We start from the raw sequence: 27,667 nt of genomic DNA on the forward strand, positions 1-27,667 counted from the left end.
GTAAGAGAAGGAACTTTTCACCCTTCCTGAAGTATCAACCAGCTCTAACTGACAGATGGAATGAGAACTTCCCTTTTGGATGCATCTAATATTTGCCATCACCCATCTCGTCTGCACACGTGTACACACACACGCATATGCTGCAGACAGTATCCATTCATGGATCATTTATTTACACATAATTAATATTTATTTTAAATTCTAGTTTGGGAAGAAAACAGCAGAGCATCTTCCCAGGTCTCCAACGCAGAGAAGTTACAGTACATTAAATTTTTATATTGTGTTACTAATGCAGACTAAACTAGAGGCTTTAAAAATTGATGCTGCTACTTAAACAGCATAAAATGAGGAGGATTTGATTGGGCTTAAAAATAAAAATGTCAGTCTTAACTACAGCTGGATGGGGCATGCATGTGTTATTTAAAATGATAGGTATAATTCATTAGACAATGGATCAGTTTTTGGTTTTGTTTTCTTTCCTTTTCAGAAAGTAATCTCTCCAAAGGCATAAAAAGAAAAACCTCCCTTCAACTAACCAACCTAATCAAAGCGTTCTATTTAAATCTAGGTATTATATAAAGTACATCTCAGAACTGTGTTTTCTTTCTGAACAAATCTATCAAAGGTCCCTGAGATAGTAGAGTATCTATCTTCTTACTCCTCCCAATGTCTTCCCCCAGCTACTTCAGCAAGGAAGCCTCCATTGCTTTCAGCTGAAGCCACTGGCATTTGGAAAGCTTGTTTTTTTAATACTTGGTCAAAACCAAAACAAACATGTCTGATTGTTATGGTTTCTTCCTGACTAGGTTGGGGAGGGAGACAGGGCTTCAGGGAGCTGCCCATAAAACAGTACACACTAAATCAGATAACCTGCAATTACCCAAAACTATTAAGTCTGGAGTTGGGAGACATTCACTAAAGCAATAGCCAAGTAAGGAAGAATTGAGGCTTTCCCTCCAAGCAGAGATTTTTGGAGGAAGAAAAGCATGTATGGAATAGACATTTAAATTTTCAGAATAAAATAGCCACACTCTTTCCAGAGTTTCCTATTTATATCTTGTTTGCGGTGGGATCCCCAGCACCCAGCCGATACCGGGTACATACTAGGCACTCAATAAACATTTGTTGAAATAATAAGGGTGGATGCAATTCTTCTGATTTTTTAAATTTTCTTCCAGGCAGTCAGAAAAGAAAAGGGAGTAATGCACAGGACTCAAGGTGGAATGGATTGGTCTCTGAAAGGAAGATGGGAAAGGTGCAGGAAGGCCAGTAGACTGAATCTTTCACGACGTGAACATCAGAATCCAGCTGTTGCTCCACACTCCAGACCTCTCAGCGGGTCCTCTCCCTGCCCCTCCTAAGGCACTGGTGGGAACTGGACAGATTTTTCTTCCCGGTAGTTCCTTCTGACCTGAGAAACTCCCCTAACACGTGAACTCCGAAGAGAGCAACCTCCCCGGAGGAAGAAACGCCCCCGCATCACCGCAGGTGCCAGGGTGCCAGGAAGCACCCCAGAAATGAGCCGCTGGACCCTCTGGTGGTCCCTCGCCCAGACGAGGAGTCGTTCCAGGGCTTTGACTCATTAACTCCACAAGTGACCCTCCTGGAAATCTACCACTAGAGGCCGGGCGGGAACTCCAGCTGATCCCAAACCGGGCCCGGGGTTGCCCAGCCCGCTTCCACCACTACCACTGACCAGGGCACAGTGGAGACCTTCCACGTGGCCGAAGGAAACTCCTGCGACATCAGAGAGGTGGAGTCCCGAGTCGTTCTGAGTCCTAACGGCTATGCTTCAAGACACTTGCATGAAAGGGTTTCCGTGGATCTACACTCTGCGCCCGTCTGCCCGCGAGGCCTCTCAGCTGGGAGCCCTCACTCCTGAAAGTTGGTCCCGGGAACGCGGCGCACCAAGGCCGGGCTGGAGCACCTGCGGGCTCTCCAGGAAGGCCTGGGAAAAGGCGGCTCTTACCTACACATCACTTCGTGCGTCAGGAGAACTCGGCACATTTCCGGATTCTTATTCTGTCCCTCGTACGCGATGGGCTGTGAAGGAGGTAGTAGCAGGAAAGGAAGATGTGGAAAGGGGTTGGGGGCAAGGAAAGAAGGGACTTCAGAACAAGCACAACATCGCTTTCCCTCCCACTGCCTTCCACTGCATTAGGAATTCCCGCCCGCGGCACAACCTGAGCGGTTGCCGAGTTTGGACTCGACTGAAAGCATACAGAAGTTTGCCCCAGTGAGAACATCATTCTTAGCAAAATGGAATGTTTGGGGGAACTGAATCTCCCAATACTTGTTTCCTTTCCATCCTTTTTCTTCGCCTCTTACTGCCCCCAGGGTTTCCCTGAGTCAGACTGAACAGGTCACTTGGTGAGACAGAAAAAAAAAAAATTTCCCGAGTGGACAAGGTGCTGGGAGGGGGACGTGGAGGGGGGCTGTGGAGTCTGACCCAGGAAATAGTGGAGGAGGGGCAGGTCAGAAACAAACTGGGGGGATTGGGGGGACGGGTCAGAGACAGGTGAAGAGAAGCCAAGAGGCCTTGGGCTCACCTGCTTGGTGACCGAGTCGATGAGCCTGACATAGAGGTCCTGTTCCGTGCGGACACCTGCGAGGACAGGACAGGCACCAGTCAAGGGTCGTGGAGCCCCTTCCGGACACCCCAAACCCGTCTCTGCTATGAGTCTGAGGCCCAAGCAGCCTCTCCAGGCTGAGCCGCCCTGGAGACGGTGACCTCCCAATCCCCTGTCCCAGGCAAGCCTCCCGCCGCCCTGGGCTCCATGCGATTCCTGAGAGTGATCATGGCAAGATCAACGCGTGCGGCCCAGAAGCCGGCTGCTAGGCGCCGGCTCACCGTTGCTGTAGAGGAGCTCACCGTTGCTGTAGAGGAGCTGTAACTTGTAGTGAGTGCCATTGTTGGTCTTCTCGTTGCCTTGTTCCTGAAAAGACAGGCAGCGTTCGATTCCCTTGCCTTCCAGTCCCCCAAAATAAGGGAAAGAGGAGACAGTGAATCCCCACCCCACATCCCTTCTCCCCATCAAAAGGCAGCTTCGAACAACCCCTATTCAGCCCTAGGTCAAAGGGCACGAGCATCTGCCTGTCTTTGGCCGCCCTTGGAAACTTGCCAAGACTCGAAGCCACTTGACCCTTTCCAGCCCTATGTCTCCCTTAAAGATGTCCTCAGAAGTGTGACCCTTGAGCCTGCGACAACAGGACAACTCGCCAAAGCTGCCTGTAAACAGGCACCACCCAACCCTTCAGGCTCTGTCTGTCCTTAGGAAGCCCCAGGGCTTCCTTTGGCAGAAAAGGGAAGGGACCTGTCATTTGGAAAGGCAGCATTCGGGCCTATCCCGCAAGGACTGCGCCCGCAGGGCCACGAGCTCAGGGACTGAGTTCCAGGTTCAGGAGGGACTTTGGGAAGGCCTGCTCTAAAGCTCACATTGTACAGCTGGGGACACGGAGACCCGGAAAGGGCAAGGGATTTTCCTTTGGTCACACATGAGTTTCAGCGAACTGTCCTTCATTTGAGATCGAATCCAGCCCCAGTTCCAGGCTTGAGTTTGGAGGAGGCGCTGCCTTGGAGAACAGAAACGGAGAGAAGGCACAGCCGGAATGCGGGCCAAGGCTGGGCTCCCGGTTTCCGCTTAGTACTGCAACTCAGCCCACCTGGCTCTCGCAGGTGCAAAATAATTCAAATTAACCCAGAGAAGGGGAGCGGCGCCCTTGGGTGTACTTTTTAACTAGTTCGAAGGGCGTTTGCTCCTCCCTCAGTCCACAGCCAGGCGCTACTAAGGGCGCCGGGCTCGGTGCGCAGAGCCGGGAGCGCTCCTCCAGCACCGGGTGGGGGGAGTGGGGATGGGAGGAGGTTCGGGAAATCGACTGATTTAGAGGCTGGGGGTGAGAAGCCTCGATTTATCATCCCTGATGATGCGAGTGAAAAAGTGTCGCGAGAGTGACAGATGGAATCTTTAGTGCTTCGCAAAGAGGGAGTTATTAGACCGCGGGGTTTGGGGGGTACGTTCCGCTTACTTTGTCATTCTCCACAAAGTCCACGAAAGCAGTCCGCTCGATCTCCACCGGCTGGCCCTGCCTGTCATAGAGCGCCAGGACGAAGTGAAAGAAGTTGGATTTCCTCAAGTTGGAGGGAGGCTGCTTCTCAAAGTGGGCCCGGGACAGGGCGACCCCGCTGCACAGGGAGACAAACGGGGGACACAAGACACGGGGAAGGACAAAAAGGCAATGTTACTAACCGCCCACAACATGCAGAGGGGTAAGGCGTCCACTTACCAGGTCCAGAGTTCTGAACCCTTCGGGCCTTTTTTCCAATTCGGATAAGGAAGAGGAGACTCCTTAAAGGAGTCACCGTGGCCACGGGGGTTGGGTGGCAGGGTTGGTGCCTGGGGTCTCTGACACCACCCAGTGGTCCGGCATCCCACCGCTGGGCCACTCACCATCCCGTCTTTAGTGGAAACTGAAAGACCCGGGCTGCCGACAGAGGCCCAGAGTGGTCCCCTAAGGAGGTGGCTCGCGTCCTATACCGTGGGGCTGTCTCCATCCATTCCCTCAGGTGGTACTGCTGGGTATATAAGGATGCAGAGCTGGGGCCCAGGGTTAGGGGAATAAGTGCTTCCTTTGCTTTGGAAGAAGCGACCCTTTTATTTCGTATTAATTCGAGTTACCCGTCCTGGACCCACTGCCCACAACGCCCAAATGCTAACTGGGAAAAGTAGTGGGTAAGAACCCCAAGGGGCAGGAGGGAGAGCAACACAGAGTCCAAGTCTGGGTCCTTGGGCTGCTTGCCTCGCTCTTCCGAAAAGTTGTGCCTGGGACAGAGACAGGGCGGAATCCTCGTGACCAGCCCCGGGGATCGCTGGCCACCGCAAATGAGATGACCAACATAGGGGACCCTCGCTCCCAGAGGTGCTAGGTGGGGAAAAACCAAACCGTTAAAGGGCGAGAACCTCCTTTCCTGGGGCCAACGCGATCCCCACTCAAGCTGCGTTTTCCGGCGGCGCCAGTCGAACCCAGTGACTGTGAAACCCAAGTTGGGGGGCCCGGAAGGCGCCCTCGAGTGTGTCAAGTGTGTGCACACACTTTCCAGCCAACCGGTCGCAGTCACAGCCGACTTGGCCATCAGATCCCATTTCACCGAAGACTTGGGGCTCAGGCGAGCACACAGATTGCGGGAGCTGCCCTACGGCGCTGGGGTCTCCCAGCGTTGAACGCCGGTGCGCAAGCGCCTTCATTCACTCTTTTGAAAGGGGTGATGTTTTAGCTAAGATCTCCCCCACTCTGCCTGTTTCAGCTTCAGCAAACTTTTCGATGCCGGGAAGGAAGGAAAGCGAGGGAGGCTTCTTTAAGGAGTCAGCCCAAGGAAATGCGCGGCGCAGCGGACTCTGCGGTGCTGCCTTATTTCCCTCAGCTCGCGGGCGGGCCAGTCCCGGAGCGCTGCGGAAAGCTGCGGCCACCGCCGCGCAAAGCTGCGGCCACCGCCGCGCTGTGCGGTCTGCCAGAGGGAAATCCGCGCGCCTCGGGCCACGGGAGGGAGGGAGCGGCCGCCGGCCCAAGTCCCGGAGCGATGAGACTTCTGCTTCCTCTCCTCCAAGGATGGAGGCCGGTTCGCTCTACCCGGGACACCTGGCCAGTTTGGGAAAGGGCTCATTTCTCCGTGTGATGTTGGCACTTAAAGGTGGGTGGCCAGGAGGGCAGCCGGGGAAGCGAGGGTCCTGGAAGAAGTTCATGGGCTCTTTGGGGTAGAAGGGCTGCCTTCTCGCAGACAAGGACCTGGAGGCCACAAATTCCAACTCAGTAGTGGTAATGAGAGAATGGGACCGTAATGTCTTCGTAGGGTGGCACCCCGGACATGGTATTTACTATCCCAGCACGCAGACGCCTAGACACAAAGTCACCTTCAGGGATCCGCAAAACCAGAGGCTGGCGATCCCTGAGCCTGTCTGGCTGCCGATCGCCTTTTCTCGCCTCTTTCTTCTTCCGCAACTCTTTCTACTGTGACTCCGTCTTTTCTCTTCTTTTAAATCTCTTCTTTTCTCCAGCTCCCCAGCTCCGTTCGTCTGGCTCACTGTTTTATCTTTGAGCCGGGACCCTCCAGCCTGTCCCCCCTCCCAGAGCTCCCGGCCGCCTCGCCTTCCCCGGCAGCCGCTCCGGCTTCTCCCGCTCCGGCTTCTCCCGCTCCTCTCCCCGCCGCCACCCTCTGGCCGCCGGCCTCCAGGAATCGCCCAGCAAGATGCGGGAGGCAGGCGCTTGCAGGCGGCGTGGCGAAGCCGGGAGCGGCCAGGAAGCCAGCTTTTCTCCCGCGCCGCCACTGCCAGCTCCGGTATTCACGGTCTGCTCGGGGCCAGGCCGGCTCCGCTTGCAAGACTAGCGGTTGAACTGGGAGATGTTGGGTACTACTTTGTTATTTTTCCTTGCAAAGAGTGGACTGCGGTAAAGGAGTAGGAGAGAAACGCCTACGACCCAGGCAGTTCGGAAACTCGAGTGCTGGCTGCCGGGTGAGCGTTCCCCTGACTGCAGCGATCTGCTTGCCCGAGGGCGAGCCCCAGAGCGCAGGGCCTGGGCGACAGATGGGGAGACAGGGAGAGAGAAAGGCACGGGGAGCAGGGGTGGGGGTGCACAGGGAGAGACAGACCGTAAGAGCGAGAGACTGAGAGCATAATAATTGCGCGGCCGTGTGGTTACCTCTGCGCTGCGACATTAGCGTCCACCACTCCGACATTCCGGACCCAGGACCTGACCGAATCCATCTCGGCGCCCAGCGATTTCTCTTTCAGAGCTGGTCCTCTTCCTAAAGTATCTTGAATCCCAAACATTTAAAAAGTCTGATCCTCTACTGTCGCTTTAAAAGTAAGAGTTACAGCAACACAGTCCTGACTGTTCCCAACGTTGCCAGCAAATCGTCTCCTCCAAAGCAATCCAAGAAAAGGGATCAAGTGCCCAAGTTTGAGTCTTAGGGGGAAAAAAAAAAAAAAAAAAAAAAGATAACCCGTCCTTTGCTTCACTGGAGAGGTGCGGACTGATGTAGCCAAAGTTCGGGTTCTTATCCTCCGTAAGTTCAGATCTGCCACCTCAGCCCCTCCACCCTAGGTCGCTCGCATCCTTCCAGCTGCAGCGCTGCCTCCTGAAAGTGATCACAATTTAGAAGCATCACCTGTTCTGGGAGAAACTGGAAGAAATTGATGGCTGCCTAATCTCTGCCCTTCCTCCAGATCCCCCCTCCTTGCTCCTCCCCACCGTTCCAATTTGGAAAAAAAAAAAAAAAAAATCCCCAACAGGATCAGTTGTAAAAGGAAGGGGAAGACCCGGAGCCGAGAGGAGGCGGTGGCTGCGAGCGCCACGGAGCCCGGCTGCAGCCGCGCGCGGGCCCCATGAATGGGTTACTACGGCCCTGGCCGCTGGAGGCGGAGCCGGGGCCCGATAAGGAGCCTCATTTGCATGGACGAGCGGGATTGGCCGGCGCCGGGCAAGCCGGGCCGACGTCCTCAGGCGGCGCGCGCCACGCTCTGCGTTGCCGGGACTCCGGGAGGTGAAAGGGGACAGAAAGCTGCGGGCGTCGCGTCCTTGCACGAACCCCGTGTGCGTGCGCAGGATTGGGGGTCCCCCACACCCTGCACTGACTTAGGGTAGCGGGGCTGTGCGGGCTGGGGACGCAGGGGTTCGGCCTGGCTGAGGGAAGCCTCCCTGAATCTTGCCTCTATATGTAGGTTTTTGTAGCCTGCCAGGAGACACGTTCGTTCCCGGGGTTCGGATCTGTGTGCAAGCTTTTGAGCGTGGCCACATATGCTTATGTTTTGTGCAAACGTCCCCCAGAACACCCAGCTCCCTGAACGGCTCCCGCAGGTCTCCTGGAGTTCCATGGTGATATCAGATGTTGTGTGCGGCTTGCACGTTGCTGAGAGTGGAGAACATATGAATGAAGGCGGGAGGTGGAGCGGGGTGGACAAGCGAGGCGCAAGTGCTGCTCAAATACAATGCGGGGGAAAACACCCGCGGGCGATCGGGCGCGAGCAGCAGTCGCACCCGTGTGGAGGAGAGGTTGCTGACAGATCGAGGCGGGCTGAGTGCGCAAGCGGCCGGGCGTAGTCCTGCGGGTCCTCCAGTTCCCTCCCCATCTCTCCGTTCCCGAAGCTACCGGGAGTGGGTGAGGAGGGACGGGGGACTCGCGGAAACTTCGCCCACCGCGCGCGGTCGCTACGGTGCTGGCCGCGGGCTGGTGGCCGGGAGGCGGTGGCAGCAGCCTCACCGAACAGCTGAAACCCTAGACGGCTTTTTAGCTGCGCGGGGCTGCTCGAGGTGCCTATTAAACATCCTCCTGGCTGGGTGTCATTTTCTTGCTTCTCCTTTTGTATTCTGATCTGTGCATAGATCTGCTGCTGAAATCTAGAACACCAGCGCGAAAACAGATTTGAAGACAATGAATGCAAATCTGTGCTCAAAGACCATCTGCTGTGGAGGAGACAATCAGCTGTTCGTAGTTCGAGCGATTGCGCCCGAGTCTCCCGGCCTCATTACGGGGAGGGCATTTGCGAGCGCCTGGGCTACGTTCAGGGCACTTTCTCCCCTCTTAGGTCTCAGATTTGAGAGACCAGATCCCTTAGGTGTAGGTGAGCGCTCGCAAATGAACTGCTAGAGTTTGCCGCTAGAGGACACAGCACCATGCAACTGGTTTGCCTGGGCTGACTGGAAGCTTGCACTTCAAGAAAACTCGGCTCTCTTGAGAAAGGGACTGGTGCGCGCCTCCACCTCCGGGTTTGAGACTAGGAAGCGCTGGTCCGAACTGCGGAGATTCGCTTGAAACCCGATAGGGGGTTAGGGAGTTTGGGGGGCGGGTGCACGGACCGTCTCCGCATAGGCCCCGGGATCCAGGGGCTGGGGTCATTGATTTGGGGGAAGGTAGAGAAGATAAAACCCCCGCCTCTGGGTTGTGTTGACTATGGTACCTGGACCTCAGAGCTCTGGCTCTGTCCTCCCTGTTGGACTAGAAGGGGCGGGAGAGCCATACAGGGCTATTGGGAAATGGATCGGGTGGCTCGTAAAAAGCCAAGTAAGACAGGAGTGTCCAAAGGAAGAAAGGGGCGGGGAGGAAAATTTGTAGGGATGAGATTCACTGCCCTGTTTCAACTCGGCAATTCTCTGTTACATGCAGGTTTTAAGGAGAATTTCGGTCCCAGCAAAAACTGACCACCCGGAGTCTTCCACCGTCTCTCTTTATAAATCTCTTCGAACCTCAAGCAACTCCCCGCCTCCTTCGTCTGGGGTCTGCGCCCAGCGGGGTCAAAGCCTTGAGTTCCTTGGCAGAGAGTGTGGAACAGCCGTGAGCCCTTCAAGACACGCCAGTGAGCCCGGTGATTTTTTTTTTTCAAGGGGCCTTGGATGGTCTGCACCTTCACGTTGCCCCGGAAAGGTGCGCAGGGCACCCAGAGAGGCCTCTGGTCAGCAGTGGGACTGGGCCGAGCCCCAACAGTTTACCCCTCAGGCTCAGGTTGGCTGGGGTTAAAGGGCAAAGTCAGGGTCGAGGGCGCCAGCTTTTCTCGGCGGTAACAGCTGCCACCCAAATTATGCCCCCTCAGGAAGCGAATGAATTGTTCCTTTCTCCCAGCTCCCTGCTGCCCGCTCCAAAACAGACGGGCCGCGCTTGGCGGTCGCCCCTCCTCCCAGCCAACCGCTCCTCCCAGACATTCAGGGGCCACGGTGCTCCTCCCCTGGGAGGCAATCTGGGGGAGCCGTGGTCCCGAACTTTGACAGAGTGGGACCTCCCCACTACTCGCCGGCTGCGCTCAGGGCGCCCCCCGCGACAATGTTGATGGGAGCTCCAGGGATGGCTCCCTGTGTGGCTCTCTGAAGGAGTTGAAGTTCATTGTTGGCGAGGCTGGAGTTCCTGCGCCAGCGTGAGGGGACAAGGATTGCCTTGGGCCCAGCGTGGTAGCATTTTGGCCAGTCCAGTTGGGCTTAATTGTGTCTGTGTAGGTTTTGGGGAGGAATCGGCGCAGAGCCCGTCACTCGCGCGAAACATGCGTTGGTTCGGGAAGTGAGCAGCGGCGGCTGCGCCTGGAGGGTCGCTCCCATCTCTCTCGCCCCCAGCTACAGGCAAACAAACCTCCTTTTCGATCGTGCAACACAAAACCCGCCCCGAGCCGCGCGGGGGCCCGGCAGGCGCAGCTGCGGCCCCGGGAAGCGCAGTCCCGCGGGGCTGCGGAGCCCACGCGCTTCTCAGGCTCCGACCAAAGAGCTCGGTTCTGCCTCTAGCCCTGGTCAAGAAAAATCCAAAAAGAACACTATGATTAAAATTATTCACAATCTATTTATACAAAACTGGGGGTGTCTTTTACCCTGTCCTCTTCTTCATTTACCCTTCCCAAATGACCCCCACCCCCGTTTTTTCTTTTCATGTTCCTGTTTCAACCTGTCTGTAACCCAGTGTGATATGTTCGATTTCCTCGTAATTGGTTTTAAACCCCTTTGCCCAGTCTCATCCTGTCCAGTCATCTGGGCGCCAAGTCTCTCCTCCCGATCAGAGGTTCGGAAATTTTACTTAGCAACTGCTCTCCTGGCTGTGTTCCTGTCTGGCGGGACGCAGGGGTGAATTCAGAGATGTCAGAACACACCCCTAAATACGACCTTCACCCCCACTTCCAGACACACACCCCCTGCGCCGAAGCACAGAGCCAGACCAGTAGCCGGGGGAATTCGATTCACAGGGAGAGCCAGTCTGGGTTTTATAAATGGAAAAAGTGGCTGTCCCCGTGGCCTCTCTTCGAACGTGAATTTTACAATTTTGGGTTTTTTATTTTTTAAACTGGAACCTTTACTCTTTGTCCGACTACAAAGAAATAGCTTTACTTGACATATCAGAGACCTGCCGAACATTTAACTCACAATTCTTTATGAAATGATTTTTTAAAAAATATCTAACTTCATTAACTCTCACACCAAATTGCAACTTTGGCATTTTCTTCCGGTAACTAGATTTGTATGTTCTATAAATGTGAATTCCCTAGAGAGGGTGGGAGAAAAGAAACTATTCATAAATGCACGACAAATATCTCAGGGGGACTCCGCCGTCAATACCAAACAGCTCCCTTATAGGACAATTTGCGTAAGAAGTGGATTCGCTTCTTTTGTTTTCACATAGTGAAGGAGATTCGGGCGGGAACAGCTGCAGAAATGCTGAGTCGTACTGAGTCGTACTGAGTCGTGGAGGAACGTTTTAGAGACACTTGATGTCGGTTGTATCGTTGTATCGAGGCCAGCCGGGGCACTGCAGTGAGTTTACCCAAAATAGACTGGAGGAACCAGATTCAACTCTACCCTAACACTTGGCAACTCCAGAAAGTCTTCCTCCTCCTCTTCCTCTCCTCTGCTCCTCCTCCCCCTAGTATTCTCCTTCGGAAATATCCCTCTTTCCCATCCCCTTATTCCGCGTGCAGAAGGAGCGAGGAAGCAAAGCGGAAAGGTCAAGAGAACAAATTCTCGCAGCGGCAGCTTGGGGAGCGCTGGTGTCCACGCGTAAATAGAGGCCTGGGAGGTGTGTGTGCTGCGGTGCAGGCTGTCTGGAGAGAGAAGTGATTGATAGCTTCCATGGGAATCTGGGGACCCGATTTCCCAGGTGGGAGGGGTGATTTTCACGTGAAACCCCTGCTGGGGGCCGTGCTGGGGTAAATCGGCCGGTTGCAGCCCCTTTCAAGGAACTGTGCACGAAGGCGGTGGCATCTGTCATCACTACTTAAGGTGCAGTGATGGGGGCAAGTTGACCCGCATTAAAAGGCCTGATCACGCTGGTCTCCGTGAACGCGAAGACCGAGAGGAAGGTACTAACGATCAGAGGCAGGACTTGCCCAAGCCCTTTCTGAACGACCTTAAACTTCACAGCAACACTTCAAGTGGAAGTTATTGATTTGTTTGCCCCTAACATGTTACAGATGAGCAAAATGAGGGTGGGAGATGACAAGTGGCATCCCAACTGCTGAATGGGGAACAAGGATCCTCCCCATCTTCCATTTCTAATAACAATAGGGTGCAACAGAAGGCCTTCAGAAAGAAAAAGTTAAATGTGACTGGTTTTCTTCCCCCCCCCCCCGCCCCCGGTTTCTTAGCTCAGTGATAACCGAAGAGCTACTCTGAAATGCACCCCTTTTCCTGGCGGTGCCCGCCAGCCGGCAGGGGAAAGCCCGAGGGACCTCCCAGCTCCTTCCCGGCTCGACTCGCCGCGGAGGTGTGAGCGATGTGTTGATTATTCATATTTTTACCAAGCGCACACTCTGCTGCGGCCGGCGCCGCCACATTTCACACGTACACTGACGTACCCACATGCACAAGCGCTCACCCGGCCCGCACACACGCAGCGCCCCGCGTGCCAGGGGCCCTCCTCAGATAAGGGAGGGGTGACAAAAGGCTCCCACTCACTGCCGTCCCCGCCAACGCGGCTGCCTTTTCCTCCAAGCCCCCACAAACACATCCTTGGCTTTCAGATCCAACTTTCTTCTCCATAATATACTAGTCTCCGCGACTCCCGCCTCCTGAATCTGAGGAGGGGGGAGACTTTGGGGGCGGGAGCCAGCTGCAAATACGGCACCATCTAGAATTTCATTCCATTTAGCACTAGGCAACCTCCTCCTCCAACACACACGTACTCGCACACCACCACGATCACCTCCACCCACACTGGCACACCTCACTCAGGTGGCAAGAGAGAAAATCCAGGAAAGTCATTTGCATAGAGTGCACGGGTTTCAAGACGTCTTTGAGGGTGCAAACTGGACTTCTAATCATGGGATCTCCCCAAACACAGCCCAAGGCCTAGAAATTCCATTTCTGACTCACGGAACCCTCCATCCCCACCCCCTCACCTGCCGGGAGCCGGGCAATCATCTCTGGGCGAGTGGGTCCAGGGCGCACGAGACATGGCACCCGCGGAAACCCTCAGAGCCAGCTGGGAAAAACAGAGATCACTCTCCTGGCCAGGCAGCTCCGTACCGCCCTCGAAGGGGCAACACAACTTGCACTTACTCTTTTCTCCGAAAGGAGAGCAGACGGGTCACCGGGTTCAGACAGTCCCTCCGCGCGGGAAGTGCTTAGAGCAACGCTTATAGGGCAATGCTGGCCTCGCTGCGTAGGGGTCGCTGGACTAAACGCCCAGAAACCCTCACAACCCGTGAGGTCCACTTTTCCGCAGACCCAGGTTAGAGGCTGGTATTTACTGATAAGGTCTCTGGCATTTGATCTTACTCCTCTGAACCTCAGTTTCCTAGCCAGTTAAATGGGAATGTTATTCCTCTGAATTTCAGCTCCCTTACTGGTAAAATGGGGATATTTATTCCCCAGAGCTTTGCTTGCCTTACGGATAAGACAGCTTAGGCGAAAGTATCTGGCACGCAGTAAGTGTTCAATAAACGCTTGCTTTCCTTCAGCATCTGCAGGTGTAAGATGAGGATGATCACATCTGCTTATGGAATTCACTGGGTCCTGAGTCTCCTATGGGGATGAGTTTCCTCTCCCACGACCTATGCGCTTCTGAGGCAGGGATTCTGACTCGCTTGTCTTTGCAGCTCCTTTGCCTGCCACAGGGACTGGATCGCACAGTGGGTGCTCAGCTTTTTTTTTTTTTTTTTTTTTTTTTTTTTTTTTGCTTTGGAAGCTGTTTGGTGCACACAGGCGTCAGAAGGCACCGTAGGTCACCGAGCAGGGTCTTATCCAGGGAGGGAATGCGACTTCATTCGTAGGAGGCTGCCCTGGGGGCTCCGCGCTGCGCGTGGCACTGGGTAGGGTGCACCCCGAACACAAGTGCGGTTCGCTGCGCGGCCGCATGCTGGGATGGATCGCGGAACTCACTAGATAATTGAAGAAGATCGCGAGGAGCTCTGGAATGGGTCTTCTGTTTCTACGACAAACCCCCGTCGATGAGTAGTTCACAGAGAGCTCGGGGAGCCCCTCCCCGCCCTGCGCCCTCCTTAGGAAGAGACACGGCTCGCCTGACACTACCGGTCTCTGTCTCCCGAGAGCCGAGCTCCCTGAGCGGCGCTTTCCTGAGCCCGCATTAAACGAAGCTGGGAGGGAGGAAAGCTGACGGGCGGAAGAACCGAGACACTGTCAGCGAGGAGGTGGCTGACTGGAGGCTGCGGTGCGCGGCAGAGGGGGGATGGTGTTAAGGGGTGGGTTCCAAACTTTTCCATTCCGCAGAACTAGAACCCCCTTTAAAACTTGCACCATCTTTTATGCAAAGGCAATGCATGTTTATTGCAGAAAAATATATACAAATAAAAACAAAAGAAATTCATAACCGACTCCAATGGCATCAACATAAACAACTATTGCTAATATTTGGATGGGTTTTCTCCCAGCCTTTCTTTTAAACAGATTTCTATATACAGTTCTCTAAACGGGAGCATAGACTATATGGTGATTTGTAACCTGTTGGCTCACTTAATATAGCATATTTCCCTATGCCATTAAATATTTTTCTACAGTAACATTTAATATTTGCATAGTATTTCACTATCCATACCACAAATTGTTTGACCAGTCTATTGGATTCGACATTTAAGTTGCTCCTAATTCTTCACTGTTATAAACAACACTATGATGAACATCCTTGTAGCTTAGTTTTTCAATAACTATGATTCTTTCCTTCAGATAAAGTCCTAGAAGTAAAATTGCAAAATCAAACACTTTGCATGTTTTTACACCTTGATACAGGTTGACAATTTGGCCTCTTGAAAGACTAAATGTACACTTTTGCCAGCGATACCTGAGGTTACCCCTTCTGCCTTCACCCCTCAACCTTCCTGAATCTTTGAAGTTATAGTCTTATTTTAAAAATTTCCCAGTTTGATAGATTGGAAATGTCCTTTGGTATTTGTATTTTGTTTATATTTAGTGAATTTCCAGTAAGGGGAAATTGTTTTTCGTACACTTTTTGGCCAGTGTACATCTTTGGGGAGTTTTTTTGTTTGTTTGTTTGTTTGTTTGTTTGTTTTTGAGACGGAGTCTCGCTCTGGCACCCAGGCTGGAGTGCAGTGGCCGGATCTCAGCTCACTGCAAGCTCCGCCTCCCGGGTTCACGCCATTCTCCTGCCTCAGCCTGCGGAGTAGCTGGGACTACAGGCGCCCGCCACCTCGCCCGGCTAGTTTTTTGTATTTTTTTAGTAGAGACGGGGTTTCACCATGTTAGCTAGGATGGTCTTGATCTTGTGACCTCGTGATCCGCCCGTCTCGGCCTCCCAAAGTGCTGGGATTACAGGCTTGAGCCACCGCGCCCGGCCCATCTTTGGGGAGTTAAACATTATTTTATTAAGGACGTTGAATTTTAATTTATCATGTATGTTGAAAATATTTTTTTCCATCTTTGCTTGTTGGTAATTTTATTTATAATTTTTTGGTGGCAGAAATATAGATGTACTTTAGTTACAATGTTTTCGTCCGCAAGTACCAAAATAAGCGACTAACAGCAATTTAAGCAATAAAATCATTTAATTGTCTCACATACCAAGAAGCCTGGAGGTAGATGGCCCCAAGTTAGGTTGCCACAAACAAACCTGGTTCATTTGCTTTGCATGTTGAATTTCAATCTCACCGTCACTGCCTCCTAGCGGAGGATACAGCAGCAATAGTGGGGCACATTCAAGGCAGGAAGCAAGAGGAACAGAGCCACCAGCAGGTTTGTCCCAGTGGATTGCAAAGTAGAAGCTTTTCCAGAAGCAGTCCTTATGCCTCCTTTGCCATAACTGAGTCATGTGGCCATCCATAGTCAGACGTTTATCTGGGAAAGCAAGTGCCTCCTTTGTGAGGCACTTCAGGGTGGATTGAGAATGGCAGTTGGATTAGGCAAACAGACAAGCTCCCCACCCCCCAATTTTTTTTTTTTTTTTTTTTTGACAGAATCTTGCTCTGTCACCCAGACTGGAGTGCAGTGGTGCCATCTCAGCTCACTGCAACCTCCACCTCCGGGGTTCAAGCGATTCTCCTGCCTCAGCCTCCTGAGTAGCTGGGATTATAGTCGTGTGCCACCATGCCTGGCTAATTTTTGCATTTTTTTTTAGTAGAGATGAGGTTTCACCATGTTGGCCAGGCTGGTCTCGAACTCCTGACCTCAAGTGATCCGCTCGCCTCAGCCTCCCAAAGTACTGGAATTACAGGCATGAGTCACCGTGCCTGCCTTAGACAAGCCCATTTTATGTCCTGCAGTAGGTCTTTAACTTGTATGTAGTCAACTCCACCCATGTTTTTCTTTATAATATCTTTTGTGTGTAAAAATAAATTTAGCACCTGTTATGTACCCATAATTAAAAATAAAAAATTTTAAAGCATAATGTGTTCCTTTTGTGTTGTTCACAGGTAATCCTTCCCCATTCCAAGATAAATTAAATATTGATGTATATTTTCTTATTTCTCTATTTTCATTAAAATTTTTGCCCTAAGTAAATAGATTTGTTCATTACGGTCTTGGTTGGTTCCCTTTTCAACAATAAAGACTAAGTTTTAGAAGGCTAATTTAAATAGATTAGCTGTAGATACTGAAAAATCAAAATCTTTTATTTTATTTTTATTTATTTTTTTTTTTTGAGACAGATTCTTGTTCTGTTGCCAATCTTGGCTCACTGCGGCCTCCACCTCCTAGGTTTAAGTGATTCTCATGCTTCAGCCTCCTGAATGGCTGGGATTACAGGCATGCGCCACCACCCAGTTAAATTTTTTATTTTTAGTAGAAACACTGGGTTTCACCATGTTGGCCAGGCTGGTCTTGAACTCCTGGCCTCAAGTGATCCGCTTGCCTCCCAAAGTGCTGGGATTACAGACATGAGCCACCACCCCCAGTCCCTTTTTATTCAAAATATTTTATGTTTGTTTATCAACTATAGTTCATCTGAAATTTATTTCCATTTACATTAAGAGGTGGAAATCAAACTTCTGTCACTAAACTCTTAGTTGTACCAATAGCATTTATTAAATAATCCTTAATTTCTCTCTCTATATGTATATATATATGTGTGTGTATATATATATACACACACACATACACACATGTGTGTGTGTATATATATATATAGAGAGAGAGAGAGATTTTTAAATTAGAACAGGAAATTTATGACTCAGTTAGAAACTAGAAAAACCACATGCTTTTTAGTTTATACATTTTATTTTATGTCCTGCAGTAAAACTTGAAGTATTGGCTAGTCTTGGTGGCTGATGTCTGTAATCCTAGCACTTTGGGAGGCCAAATGCAAGAGGATTGCTTGAGCCCAGGAGTTCAAAACCAGCCAGGACAACATCGTGAAAGCATGTCTCACATAAAAAATAAAAATAATAAATAAACCCTGTAGTTTATTCATATAGGTCCACCACAAATTTTGTTTGAGTTATTCTTAGGTAGTTTGTGAGTATTTTTTTCTATTATAGTTCCTGATTATTGCTGAAATATGGAGAATTTGTTCATTTATTACACACAGAGACATTTTTCTTAGCTCTTATTAGTTGTCCTAGTTTCTTAATTGATTCAGTTAGACTTTCCAAGTAGACAATTATATCACCTACTTAATGATAGTTTGGTCTTTTTGTTTCTAGTAAAGTAAACCTGATTTATTTTACCTGTTTAGTTTCATTGGCTAGGATCTCTAATACAATGGCGAAGAGTAGAAGTATCAGAGATACACTTTATTTTGTGTCTGCATATTGTGGATATTTTTATAATGTGTTGTTAAGTTGATGATTGGTGTCTGATATTATAAAGTACAGATTTATCTCAGGTTACTGAGAACTTTGATTACAAATAGATGTTGAATTGTATCAAATATATTCTTAGCACTTATTAGGGTGATTATAGACTTTTCCTCATCTTTCTATTATTGTTATTAACGATATTAATATACTTAATATTGACATATTTTTGAATTTCTATAATAAGCCCAACATGGTCATTTAACCATTTATGCATTCATTACAAATTTATCAGACACTCACCTTACCAGGGACACCGTGGTAAACAACACCAAGTCCACACCCCTGAGAAATTTATATTCCAGGGAAAAATGATGATTGATCTGCAGTTTTCTCATGTTAATTCTGTCTTTGCAGGTGTGTTGTGTATTTACTCACCTGACATCCGTCATTTATTCTTATCTCCTCTTCTGTGCCTTTCTGTCCTGGAGATTTACTTCTTTGGTGCTCTGTGGATCATTTGCGAAGGCCCTGCTTGAAGCTTGCCTCTCCAACTCTTCCAACAATTTTACAAACTCCAGACCCCCTTTTTAAAATCTCTTCTTCTACGATGTTTGGAAGAGTTTCTACTTCTTATGCCAAACTCGAACTAGCGCATCAGATTTAGGTATCGGGGTTATACAAGCTCTGTAAAAATAATTTCTATGATTTTTTTAATATACAAGTTTAGTTTAAATAGCATAGGATCTATATTTTCTTTAAATTAACAGAACTTGGCCAGGCACAGTGGCTCACACCTGTAATCCTAGCACTTTGGGAAGCCGAGATAGGAGGATAGCTTGAGACCAAGAGTTCAAGACCAGCCTGGTCAACATAGAAAGATCACCCCCAGTCTCTATTAAAAAAAAAAAAATTAACAGAACTTTCCCATAGAGCCTTTGATAAATTATCTAATTTATTTGATGGTTAATGATTTATTCAGGCTTTCTATCGCTTACTGAGTATATTTAGATAATTTTTTTTTTTTTTTTTTTTTTTGAGACGGAGTCTCATGCTGTTGCCCAGGCTGGAGTGCAGTGGCGCGATCTCGGCTCACTGCAAGCTCCGCCTCCCGGGTTCCCGCCATTCTCCTGCCTCAGCCTCCTGAGTAGCTGGGACTACAGGCGCCCACCACCGCGCCCGGCTAATTTTTTGTATTTTTAGTAGAGACGGGGTTTCACTGTGGTCTCGATCTCCTGACCTTGTGATCCGCCCGCCTCGGCCTCCCAAAGTGCTGGGATTACAGGCTTGAGCCACCGCGCCCGGCCGTATATTTAGATAATTTTTATTCTTATATAAAACAATCTATATCATTAATATTTTTAAATGCATTACCTAGAGCTGTACCTTGTATTCTGCTGTAATTTTAATTTTCTGTATCTGAAACAATTTCTCCCATTGCCAGAGTTGAATATTTTCATTTTGCATCCTGTTTTATTTATTTATTTTTAATACTTTAAGTTCTGGGTTATATGTGCAGAATGTGCAGTTTTGTTACATAGGTATACATGTGCCATGGTGGTTTGCTGCACCCATCAACCTGTCACCTACATTAGGTATTTCTCCTAATGTTATCCCTCCCCTAGCCCTCCACCCCCCAATGGACTTGGAACCAACTTAAATGTCCTGTTTTATTTTTATTCCTCCAGACTTATCTAATTTATACTCCTATCAACAGTGCACCAGAAACTTTGGTATTATCTGACTTTCTAATTTTGGCAAATCTGATGGGAATAAAGATATATCTTGCTGTTCTTTTAATATGCACTTCTTTGATTGCTGGTGAAGTTGAGCATCTCTTCAGACACTTTTTAACCATTTTGCACTCCCTCCAATTAACCACTTATTGATAGCATTTTTCCACTGGATTTTCAGCCTTGGAGATGGTTGTTGCTGCTGCTTCTGCTGCTGTTGATGTTGATGATTGGCAGAAGGATTTTATATGTTTAGATGTTAATTGTCAGTTTTAGATGTTACAGATATTATCTCTCAATCTGTTATTTGTCTGTAACTTGGTCAGTGTTGTTCTCTGCTGATTAGCAATGCTTTATTTTTATCTGGTCAATTCCGTCCACTGTTGTGCTTTGGAATCTTAAGAAGTTTTTCTACACCTCAAAATTACACAAAAAAATCCTACACTTTTAATTTCATCTTTTACATCCACATGTTTAATTTCATGCACATGAGATTAACTTGCAACAGTGTCTAAAATAGTGGTCCAGATTCTGTTTTTTCCATTAAATGAGCTATAATTGAACTATTATACCACCAAATGCTTTACAGCATGGCAGGAAAGAAAATTGTCTCAAATATGGTCTGGGACAGAATTTTCTTTATGTATGGGATATAATTTATAATTCCTTCTGGGAAATAATTAGCATTCTTGTGTGATTTTTTGGTAGACTATTGAACTCAAGAGCATATTCTGCGAAACTGTCAGTCTTGAGAAGGGTCTGATAATATTAACTGGCACTGCCTTGTATTTTTCTACAAACTCCTCTTCCAAGAAAAAAATCTGCAATGGATGGCTCAGGACCTTCTTTCCCCAGGGCAAATCTGAAATAAAGCTTTGACATGAGCTTGTGATAATTTTTTCAGAAAGGGTGCTTTAACAACAGCCTACATAGTCTTCAGCTCTTCTTCTAGATAGAACTGAAGACTGTATGGATGAACCCTCCCCTCCATCCACTCATGTCTGTAATACGTCTTAGAGAAATTCCTTGAAGTTTATTATATGAGAATAGCACCTCTGTCTAGTTTCCAGCAATAATGCGCTTTTAAAAATTATATTTCTCAGTATTTGAGAAGTTTCTTGGAAATGACATGTGGATATTATCATTTTTTACAACAGTATCACTGCCTCCATTATAGTTCTGTTTGGTAAAAATTCCCAAGAATTGTCTAGAATCTTTAAGTGTTAATTACCAGTATTTTTGCTCTCATTGAAAAGACAATTTAAGTTGTTTAAAGTGTTATTTTCCAGTAGTTCTACAATGGTTCGTAAAATTGATCTCTTTCTTTAAACTGCCAATTCTCTTTCTACATCTAAGGACTTTGCATATTCAGTGCTCTTCCTACAGAGGGCAGTGAATTTGAATATTAGGGGTGAGCTACTTAACATCTGCATGCTTCACTGTTTTCATCTATAAAACATGATGATGATATATTTTAGCAATTTTTTTATTGTTTTTCAGGTAACGGGAGTTGAGATTGAGTCCCGGATGGATTTTTATTCAGATCTTCCAGGCTTTAATGAAAAAAGAAAAGGAAGCTTTAGGTTATTATGCATTTTACTTTTCTAGATTTAAGCTCCAATGGCCTATGGAGAACTGGAAGGCAGCTACAACTACAAGCAGCCGTACCAAGGAGCTGCATCTTCATGTCTGAGGGTTTTGGGGGTTTTTTTGTTGTTGTTGTTTGTTTGTTTGTTTTGAGATGGAGTCTCACTCTGTCACCCAGAGTGGAGTGCAGTGGCTCAATCTCTACTCACTGCAACCTCCGCCTCCCAGGTTCAAGTGATTCTCATGCCTTAGCCTCCCAAGTAACTGGGACTACAGGTGTGCACCACCATGCCAGACTAATTTTTATATTTTTAGTAGAGACGGGGTTTCACCATGTTAGCCAGGCTGGTCTAGGACTCTAGACTTCAGGTGATCCACCTGCCTCAGCGTCCCAAAATGCTGGGATTACAGGCATGAGCCACCATGCCCAGCCCATGTCTGAGAGTTTTATCTTTATGTTTCTTAGGGCAACCTAATGTTAACTGGAACAGTGATGTTTTATTTAGGGTTCCTCTGCCCTCCTTAGGGCCAATCTCTGTAACGCCCATACCGTGTTTAGGATACATCCCCAAACAGATGAATATTATGCATGTCAGGGTAGGCCCTCACCCTGAGCTTCTCCCTGTGCCCAGTGCACAGCTGGGAGGCACAGGTAGAACTCAGCTCCCCATGCCATCTCCAGGTCCGTCTGCTCTGAGTTAGGGCATGCTGGTGGAGTGACTCCCACTGGTCCCTGGGTAGCTTCTCATCTGTAGAAAATGCGTGAAATGAAGCAAAGGAAACACCTGTCTAGGCAGACCCTCTCCTTCATTCATTCATGACTATAATATGTCTTGGAGAAATTGCTTGAAGTTTATGATTTGAGAATGGCACCTTTCTCTAGTTTCCAGCAATAATAGCTTTTAAAAATTACATTCTTTTGGCAATTTCAACAGGAATTTCGAGCATGGGCTCAGAGGATTGGAATCTCATATTCAACTCTGTATTCCCAGCACCTAATAAAATGTAGTAAGTATAAAGAAAACATCTGTGATGAAGAGATGAATTAGTAGGATGGTCACATAATTTATAGTCAAAATCAGGACCCTTTTGAGAATGAAAGGGGCTACTGGCCAGGTGGGTCAACAGATTAACAGGAGTAAAACAGGACAGTCCAGAAAACCGGGATATATGATCACCCTATGCATAGGGAAATGGAGAAGAAAGAGAAATGATAGGGCGAAAGAATGATAGAGAAAAAATATGCCTCAGCCAGGTGCAGTGGCTCACGTCTGTAACCCCAGCATTTTGGGAGGCCGAGGTGGGTGGATAACTTGAGGTCAGGAGTTCGAGACCATCCTGGCCCATATAGTGAAACCCTGTCTCTACTAAAAATACAAAAATTAGCTGGGTGTGGTGGCGTGCACCTGTAATCCCAGCTACTTGGGAGGCTGAGGCAGGAGAATTGCATGACCCTGGGAGGCGGAGGTTGCAGTGATCCAAGATCATGCTACTGCACCCCAGCCTGGACAACAGAGCAAGACTCTGTCTCAAAATAATAATAATAATAATACTATGCCTGGATTCCCTGGGAAACCAACTCAGAGCCAGAGACTGGCATGCAGGAAGTTTACTGTGGACTGCTCTTGTCAACAGTAAATAAGAGAGAGTGAGAGAAGTCAGGTTGGGCACAGGGAGAAGTTAACTGTGATGGGCCAAAGAAAACTGAAATGGGGATGGCTCTGCAATGAAATTCCAAATCAAGGCAAAAAGCCTAGACCTTTGTACTCCTGCATCAACCGGTCACAGGATGTGAGCTGACCAAGAGAAGGCAGCTTAACCCTGGGTGAGGCAGCCTCCCTCCACGGAGGTCAGTTCCCTCATAGGGAGGCAGCTGCAGACCTTCAACAGCCAACACACCCAGCACCTGGAACAATGAGTGCTCGGGTCCCAGAGGAGCATTGGGAGGGCCTACTAAAGTGTCCACTACAGTCCACTCCTTGTGCCGTTCGATTACCTCTCTCATGGAGCAAGATCCCCCCCATTCTGGGATTTGGAATGGTCTCCTTTTCAAGGGAAACACAGAAAGAAGAGGAATGAGTCAAACGATAGGTCTGCTGCTACGGCTGGTCTCAAGGCAACAACTGACACACATCATCTCCCTCCATTCTATGCTCCCTCCACCCTCAAATAACATTTCTAATCCCAGTACTTTGGGAGGCCAAGGTGGGTGTATCAGTTGAGGTCAGGAGTTCGAGACTAGCCTGACCATGGTGAATGAAATCCCATTTCTACTAAAAATACAAAATTAGCCAGACATGGTGGCACATGCCTGTAATCCCAGCTTCTTGGGAGACTGAGGCAGGAGAATCACTTGGATCTGGGAGGCGGAGATTGCAATGAGCTGAGATCGCACCATTGCATTCTAGCCTGGGCAACAAGAACAAAACTCCATCTCAAAAAAAAAAAAAAAAAAAGAGATAAAAACATTTCTGCCAGTCAGGGGGATGGCAGGGACACCTGTAATCATATATCACACCTATAATCCTATAATAGCAGCACTTTGGGAGGCCCAGGCAGGAAGATTGCTTGCGGTCAGGCGTTCAAGATGAGCCTGGGCAACATAGCCGGACCACATCTCTACAAAAATACTTTAAAATTAGCCAAGGTACGGTGGTGCATGCCTGTAGTCCCAGCTACTAGAGAGGTGAAGGCTAGAGCAAGCTTGTGTAACCAGTGGCCCATAGGCCACATGCAGCCCAGGATGGGTTTGAATGCAGCCCAACACAAATTCGTAAACTTTCTTAAAACATTATGATTTTTTTCTTTTTTGCAATTTTTTTTTAGCTTATTAGCTATCATTGGTGTTAGTGTATGTTATGTGTGGCCCAAGACAATTCTTCCAATGTGGCCCAGGGAAGCTAAAAGATTGCACACCCCTGGGCTAGAGGATCTCTTGAGCCCAGGGGTTCTAGACTGCAGTGAGCTATGAGCCACTGGACTTTAGCCTGGGTGACAGGGCAAGGCCCTATCTGGGGAAAAAAAAAAAAAAGAGCCCTAACCCTGCCCTTGGGTAGTTATCCTGTTTGTATCTCTTTCTTCCAATTTCCTTTGGCTATACCACTTCTCTTCCACATATTCCTCAGCCTTATTCCTCATCTCTTCCCTTTTTTTTTTTTAACCCTCTCACACCCTTGCTCCTAATAAACATTATTTGGTTAAAGACAAGTGTTATGGGTTGCATTTGACTCCCCTGCCCCACTCCACAACATGGTGAATGTCTAAATCCCTAGTATCTCAGAATGTGGCCTTATTTCAAAATAAGGCCTTTGCAGATGTAATTAAAGTAAGATCACTGGGGTAGGCCCCAATCCAATATGGCTGATGTCCTTACAAATAAAGAAATGTAGACACCGAGATGCACACAAACACAGGGAGAACGCCATGTGAAGATGAGGGCAAGAGCAGAGTGGTGCTTCTGCAAGCCAAGAAACACCAAGGACTGCCAGCAACTGCCAGAAGCCAGGCGGGAGGCACTGAACAGATTCTCCCCAGACCTCAGAAGGAACCAGCCCTGCCGATTCCTCGATCTTAGACTTCCAGCCAATACATTCTAGACAGTACATTTCTGCTGTATGAGCCAGCAACGTGGTACTTTTTTTTACGGCACCCACAGGAAATGAGTACAGCAAGATTGCAGCAAGGAAATAAAGTTAATGTAGAGAGTGAGGAGGGGAACAGATTGGGATGTTCCCCCAGTGAGTGGCTCTATCAAAACCAGAGGAAGAAGCGCAATGTCCTCAATTGTATTTGTCTGGTTTGAAATGCAGAGTAATAGGTAACTGTGCCCAGGGTGTGTTTGATAGAGTAGGCTCCCGAGTGAGCCTGTGGGGCATCACTCTGGGATATTCTCATGCTCCTTAGTGCTGTGTGAGCTGTGGGACCCTCAAGAATGCAAAGATTTATGCAAAAGAGAGAGAAGGAAGGGCAGGGCAGGGCCTTCACACTCATCCAACTCTCTCTCTCTCTCTCTCTTATTTTTTTGAGGAGGAGTCTTGCACTGTTGCCCAGGCTAGAGTGCAGTGATGCAATCTCGGCTCACTGCAACCTCCACCTCCCAGGTTCAAGCAAGTCTCCTGCCTCAGCCTCCTGAGTAGCTGGGATTACAGGTCCATGCCACCACACCCGGCTAATTTTTGTATTTTTAGTAGAGATGAGGTTTCACTACATTGGCCAGGCTGGTCTTGAACTCCTGACATCAAGTGATCCACCCGCCTTAGCCTCCCAAAGTGCTGGGATTACAGGCACGAGCCACCTCACCCAGCCATTTTTTTTTTTTTTAAGTAAAGACAAGATCTCACTATGTGGCCCAGGCTGGTCTTGAATTCCTGGGCTCAAGTGATCCTCCTGCCTCAGCCTCCCAAAGTGCTTGGATTACAGGCATGGGCCATTGCACACAACTCCCTCTTATCAAGACATCTGTTGCCAGCATGTTACTACCTTGGAGAACTGAGTCCTCAGACAGCAATAAGTGCGGAGTTTGTCTGCCCACCAAGTTCCTCAACTCTCTCTACCATTAAGTGGGTGGCATTGGGGGCAGGGGTTCTATGAAGTCGAGAACCAGCACGAGCTCTTCACTGTGGGAATGAGAAGGCACTGGCATCACCTCAGCTACTGTCCTTTCCACCCTCTCCAGCTTCTCCAAGTAAAACACAAAGCCACATTCCAGTGACAGAAAGAACCACTTCTTAGATCCCTATTTATCAAGTAACCAAGAAGAATGGGTGATATTGCAAAGCACAGAAAATTGAGAACAAACTTCAGCTGTATGTGGGTTGCGGGTTGTAATGTTGGCAGAGCACTTCACTTTTTCATCTATTATCCCATCTTGACTTCACAATAGCCACAAAGCTTACAGAAGGAAGAATGATTTCCATTTAGCAAATGAAACACTGGATCGTAAAGAAATTAAAAGGGTATGTCAAACCTAAACAACTAGCAGAAGTACGCTGAAAGAGTTGAACTGTCTTTTAGACCAGCAATTCTACACCCCAACAATGGGTCACAACACATTGTATTATGAAATAATGGCATCCGGGATTCATGTTAAAATGTTTGTGCTTTCTGGGCCGGGCGTGGTGGCTCACGCCTGTAATCCCAGCAGCTTGGGAGGCCGAGGCAGACGGATCATGAGCTCAGGAGATCAAGACCATCCTGGCTAACACAGTGAAATTCTGTCTCTACTAAAAATACAAAAAATTAGCTCGGCGTGGTGGTGCGCACCTGTAGTCCCAGCTACCCAGGAGGTTGAGACCAGGAGAATCGCTTGAACCTAGGAGGCAGAGGTTTCAGTGAGCCGAGATCACACCACTGCACTCCAGCCTGGGCAACAGAGCAATACTCCGTCTCAAAAACAAAACAAACAAACAAACAAACAAAAAGTTTGTGCTTTCTGTCAACGTAATAGATGTCAGTTAGAAAGGTAAGAAGAGAATTGCTAGTTTTCCTAAATCTATGATTTCCTAAAACATATATCCAAGCCAGTTTTTATTTCTAAAAGTTACTGAGCTTTTTTTTTTTTTTTTTTGAGACAGAGTTTCACTCTTGCCACCCAGGCTGGAGTGCAGTGGCAAGATCTCCGCTCACTGCAACCTCGGCCTCCTGGGTTCAAGCGATTCTCCTGCCTCAGCCTCCCAAGTAGCTGGAATTATAGGCATGCACCACCATGCCCAGGTAATTTTGTATTTTCAGTAGAGATGGGGTTTCACCATACTGACCAGGTTTTTTTTTTTTTTTTTTTTGAGACGGAGTCTTGCTCTGTCGCCCAGGCTGGAGTGCAGTGACCAGATCTCAGCTCACTGCAAGCTCCGCCTCTGGGGTTCACGCCATTCTCCTGCCTCAGCCTCCCGAGTAGCTGGGACTACAGGCGCCCGCCACCTCGCCCGGCTAGTTTTTTGTATTTTTTAGTAGAGACGGGGTTTCACCGTGTTAGCCAGGATGGTCTCAATCTCCTGACCTCGTGATCTGCCCGTCTCGGCCTCCCAAAGTGCTGGGATTACAGGCTTGAGCCACCGCGCCCGGCCTGACCAGGCTTTTAAAAGGCTTATGTGTCAAATTTTTGTCTGTGGCAAAAGGTATACCAAAAGGTATGTTTGATGTTTAAACAATACTATCCAAGTCAGCTTTTATTTCTAAACATTACTAAACTTTAAAAAAGCTTATGTGTCAAATTTTTGTCTGTAGCAAATATTGCTAACCCATGATTTTTAAAAAGCAGCAAGAGAACTTTCGGTTATGTAGTTACCTGCAGTGTGTCACTTCTGTCTTTGCAACTGCTGTCTGTATGTAAAAGAAAATGTGGTCATTGGGAGTTCATGGAGTCTATGATTCTATTTTGAGGCTTTTCCAAAGGTAATGAGGAAAGTCAGCATTTCTTCAAACTGCCCCAGCAGATTTGACTGACTAATAGCTGACAGCCAAAAGAAACACAATTTTCTTCCAGAATGGATCAGGGAAAAGATTCCCCTCAAGACAGTCATGCAAATACACCCTGGCCCACAATGATATGTCCTAGAGGAAATAGGGAAGTGACACAAATATATTTTACCCACAGTTGAAGGCACTACACAGTGTTTGTCCCATATTTCTTCTCCACTGGGTCCTTGTAGCAACAGTCATGACTCTAGCAGACTCCAAAAATCGATGGGT

The 27,667-nt window shown here is 48.5% G+C and overlaps 1 protein-coding gene across 1 annotated transcript in view; it reads right to left on the reverse strand.

Annotated features, from left to right (window-relative positions):
• The window catches only part of EBF2 (EBF transcription factor 2), a 204,326-nt gene extending 196,925 nt beyond the window's left edge, over positions 1-7,401 (reverse strand). The window contains exons 1-5 of the mRNA XM_005562876.5: positions 6,694-7,401; positions 4,027-4,183; positions 2,873-2,936; positions 2,550-2,605; positions 1,970-2,043 (exon numbers count right to left, since the gene is read on the reverse strand). Coding sequence (XP_005562933.1) covers positions 1,970-2,043; positions 2,550-2,605; positions 2,873-2,936; positions 4,027-4,183; positions 6,694-6,824 — 482 coding nt within the window. The 5' untranslated portion in view covers positions 6,825-7,401. The remainder of the gene's footprint in view (positions 1-1,969; positions 2,044-2,549; positions 2,606-2,872; positions 2,937-4,026; positions 4,184-6,693) is intronic.
• Between the last annotated feature and the right edge of the window lie 20,266 nt (positions 7,402-27,667).

Source organism: Macaca fascicularis, chromosome 8 (genome assembly GCF_037993035.2).
Source record: "Macaca fascicularis isolate 582-1 chromosome 8, T2T-MFA8v1.1".
Lineage (NCBI taxonomy): Eukaryota > Metazoa > Chordata > Mammalia > Primates > Cercopithecidae > Macaca > Macaca fascicularis.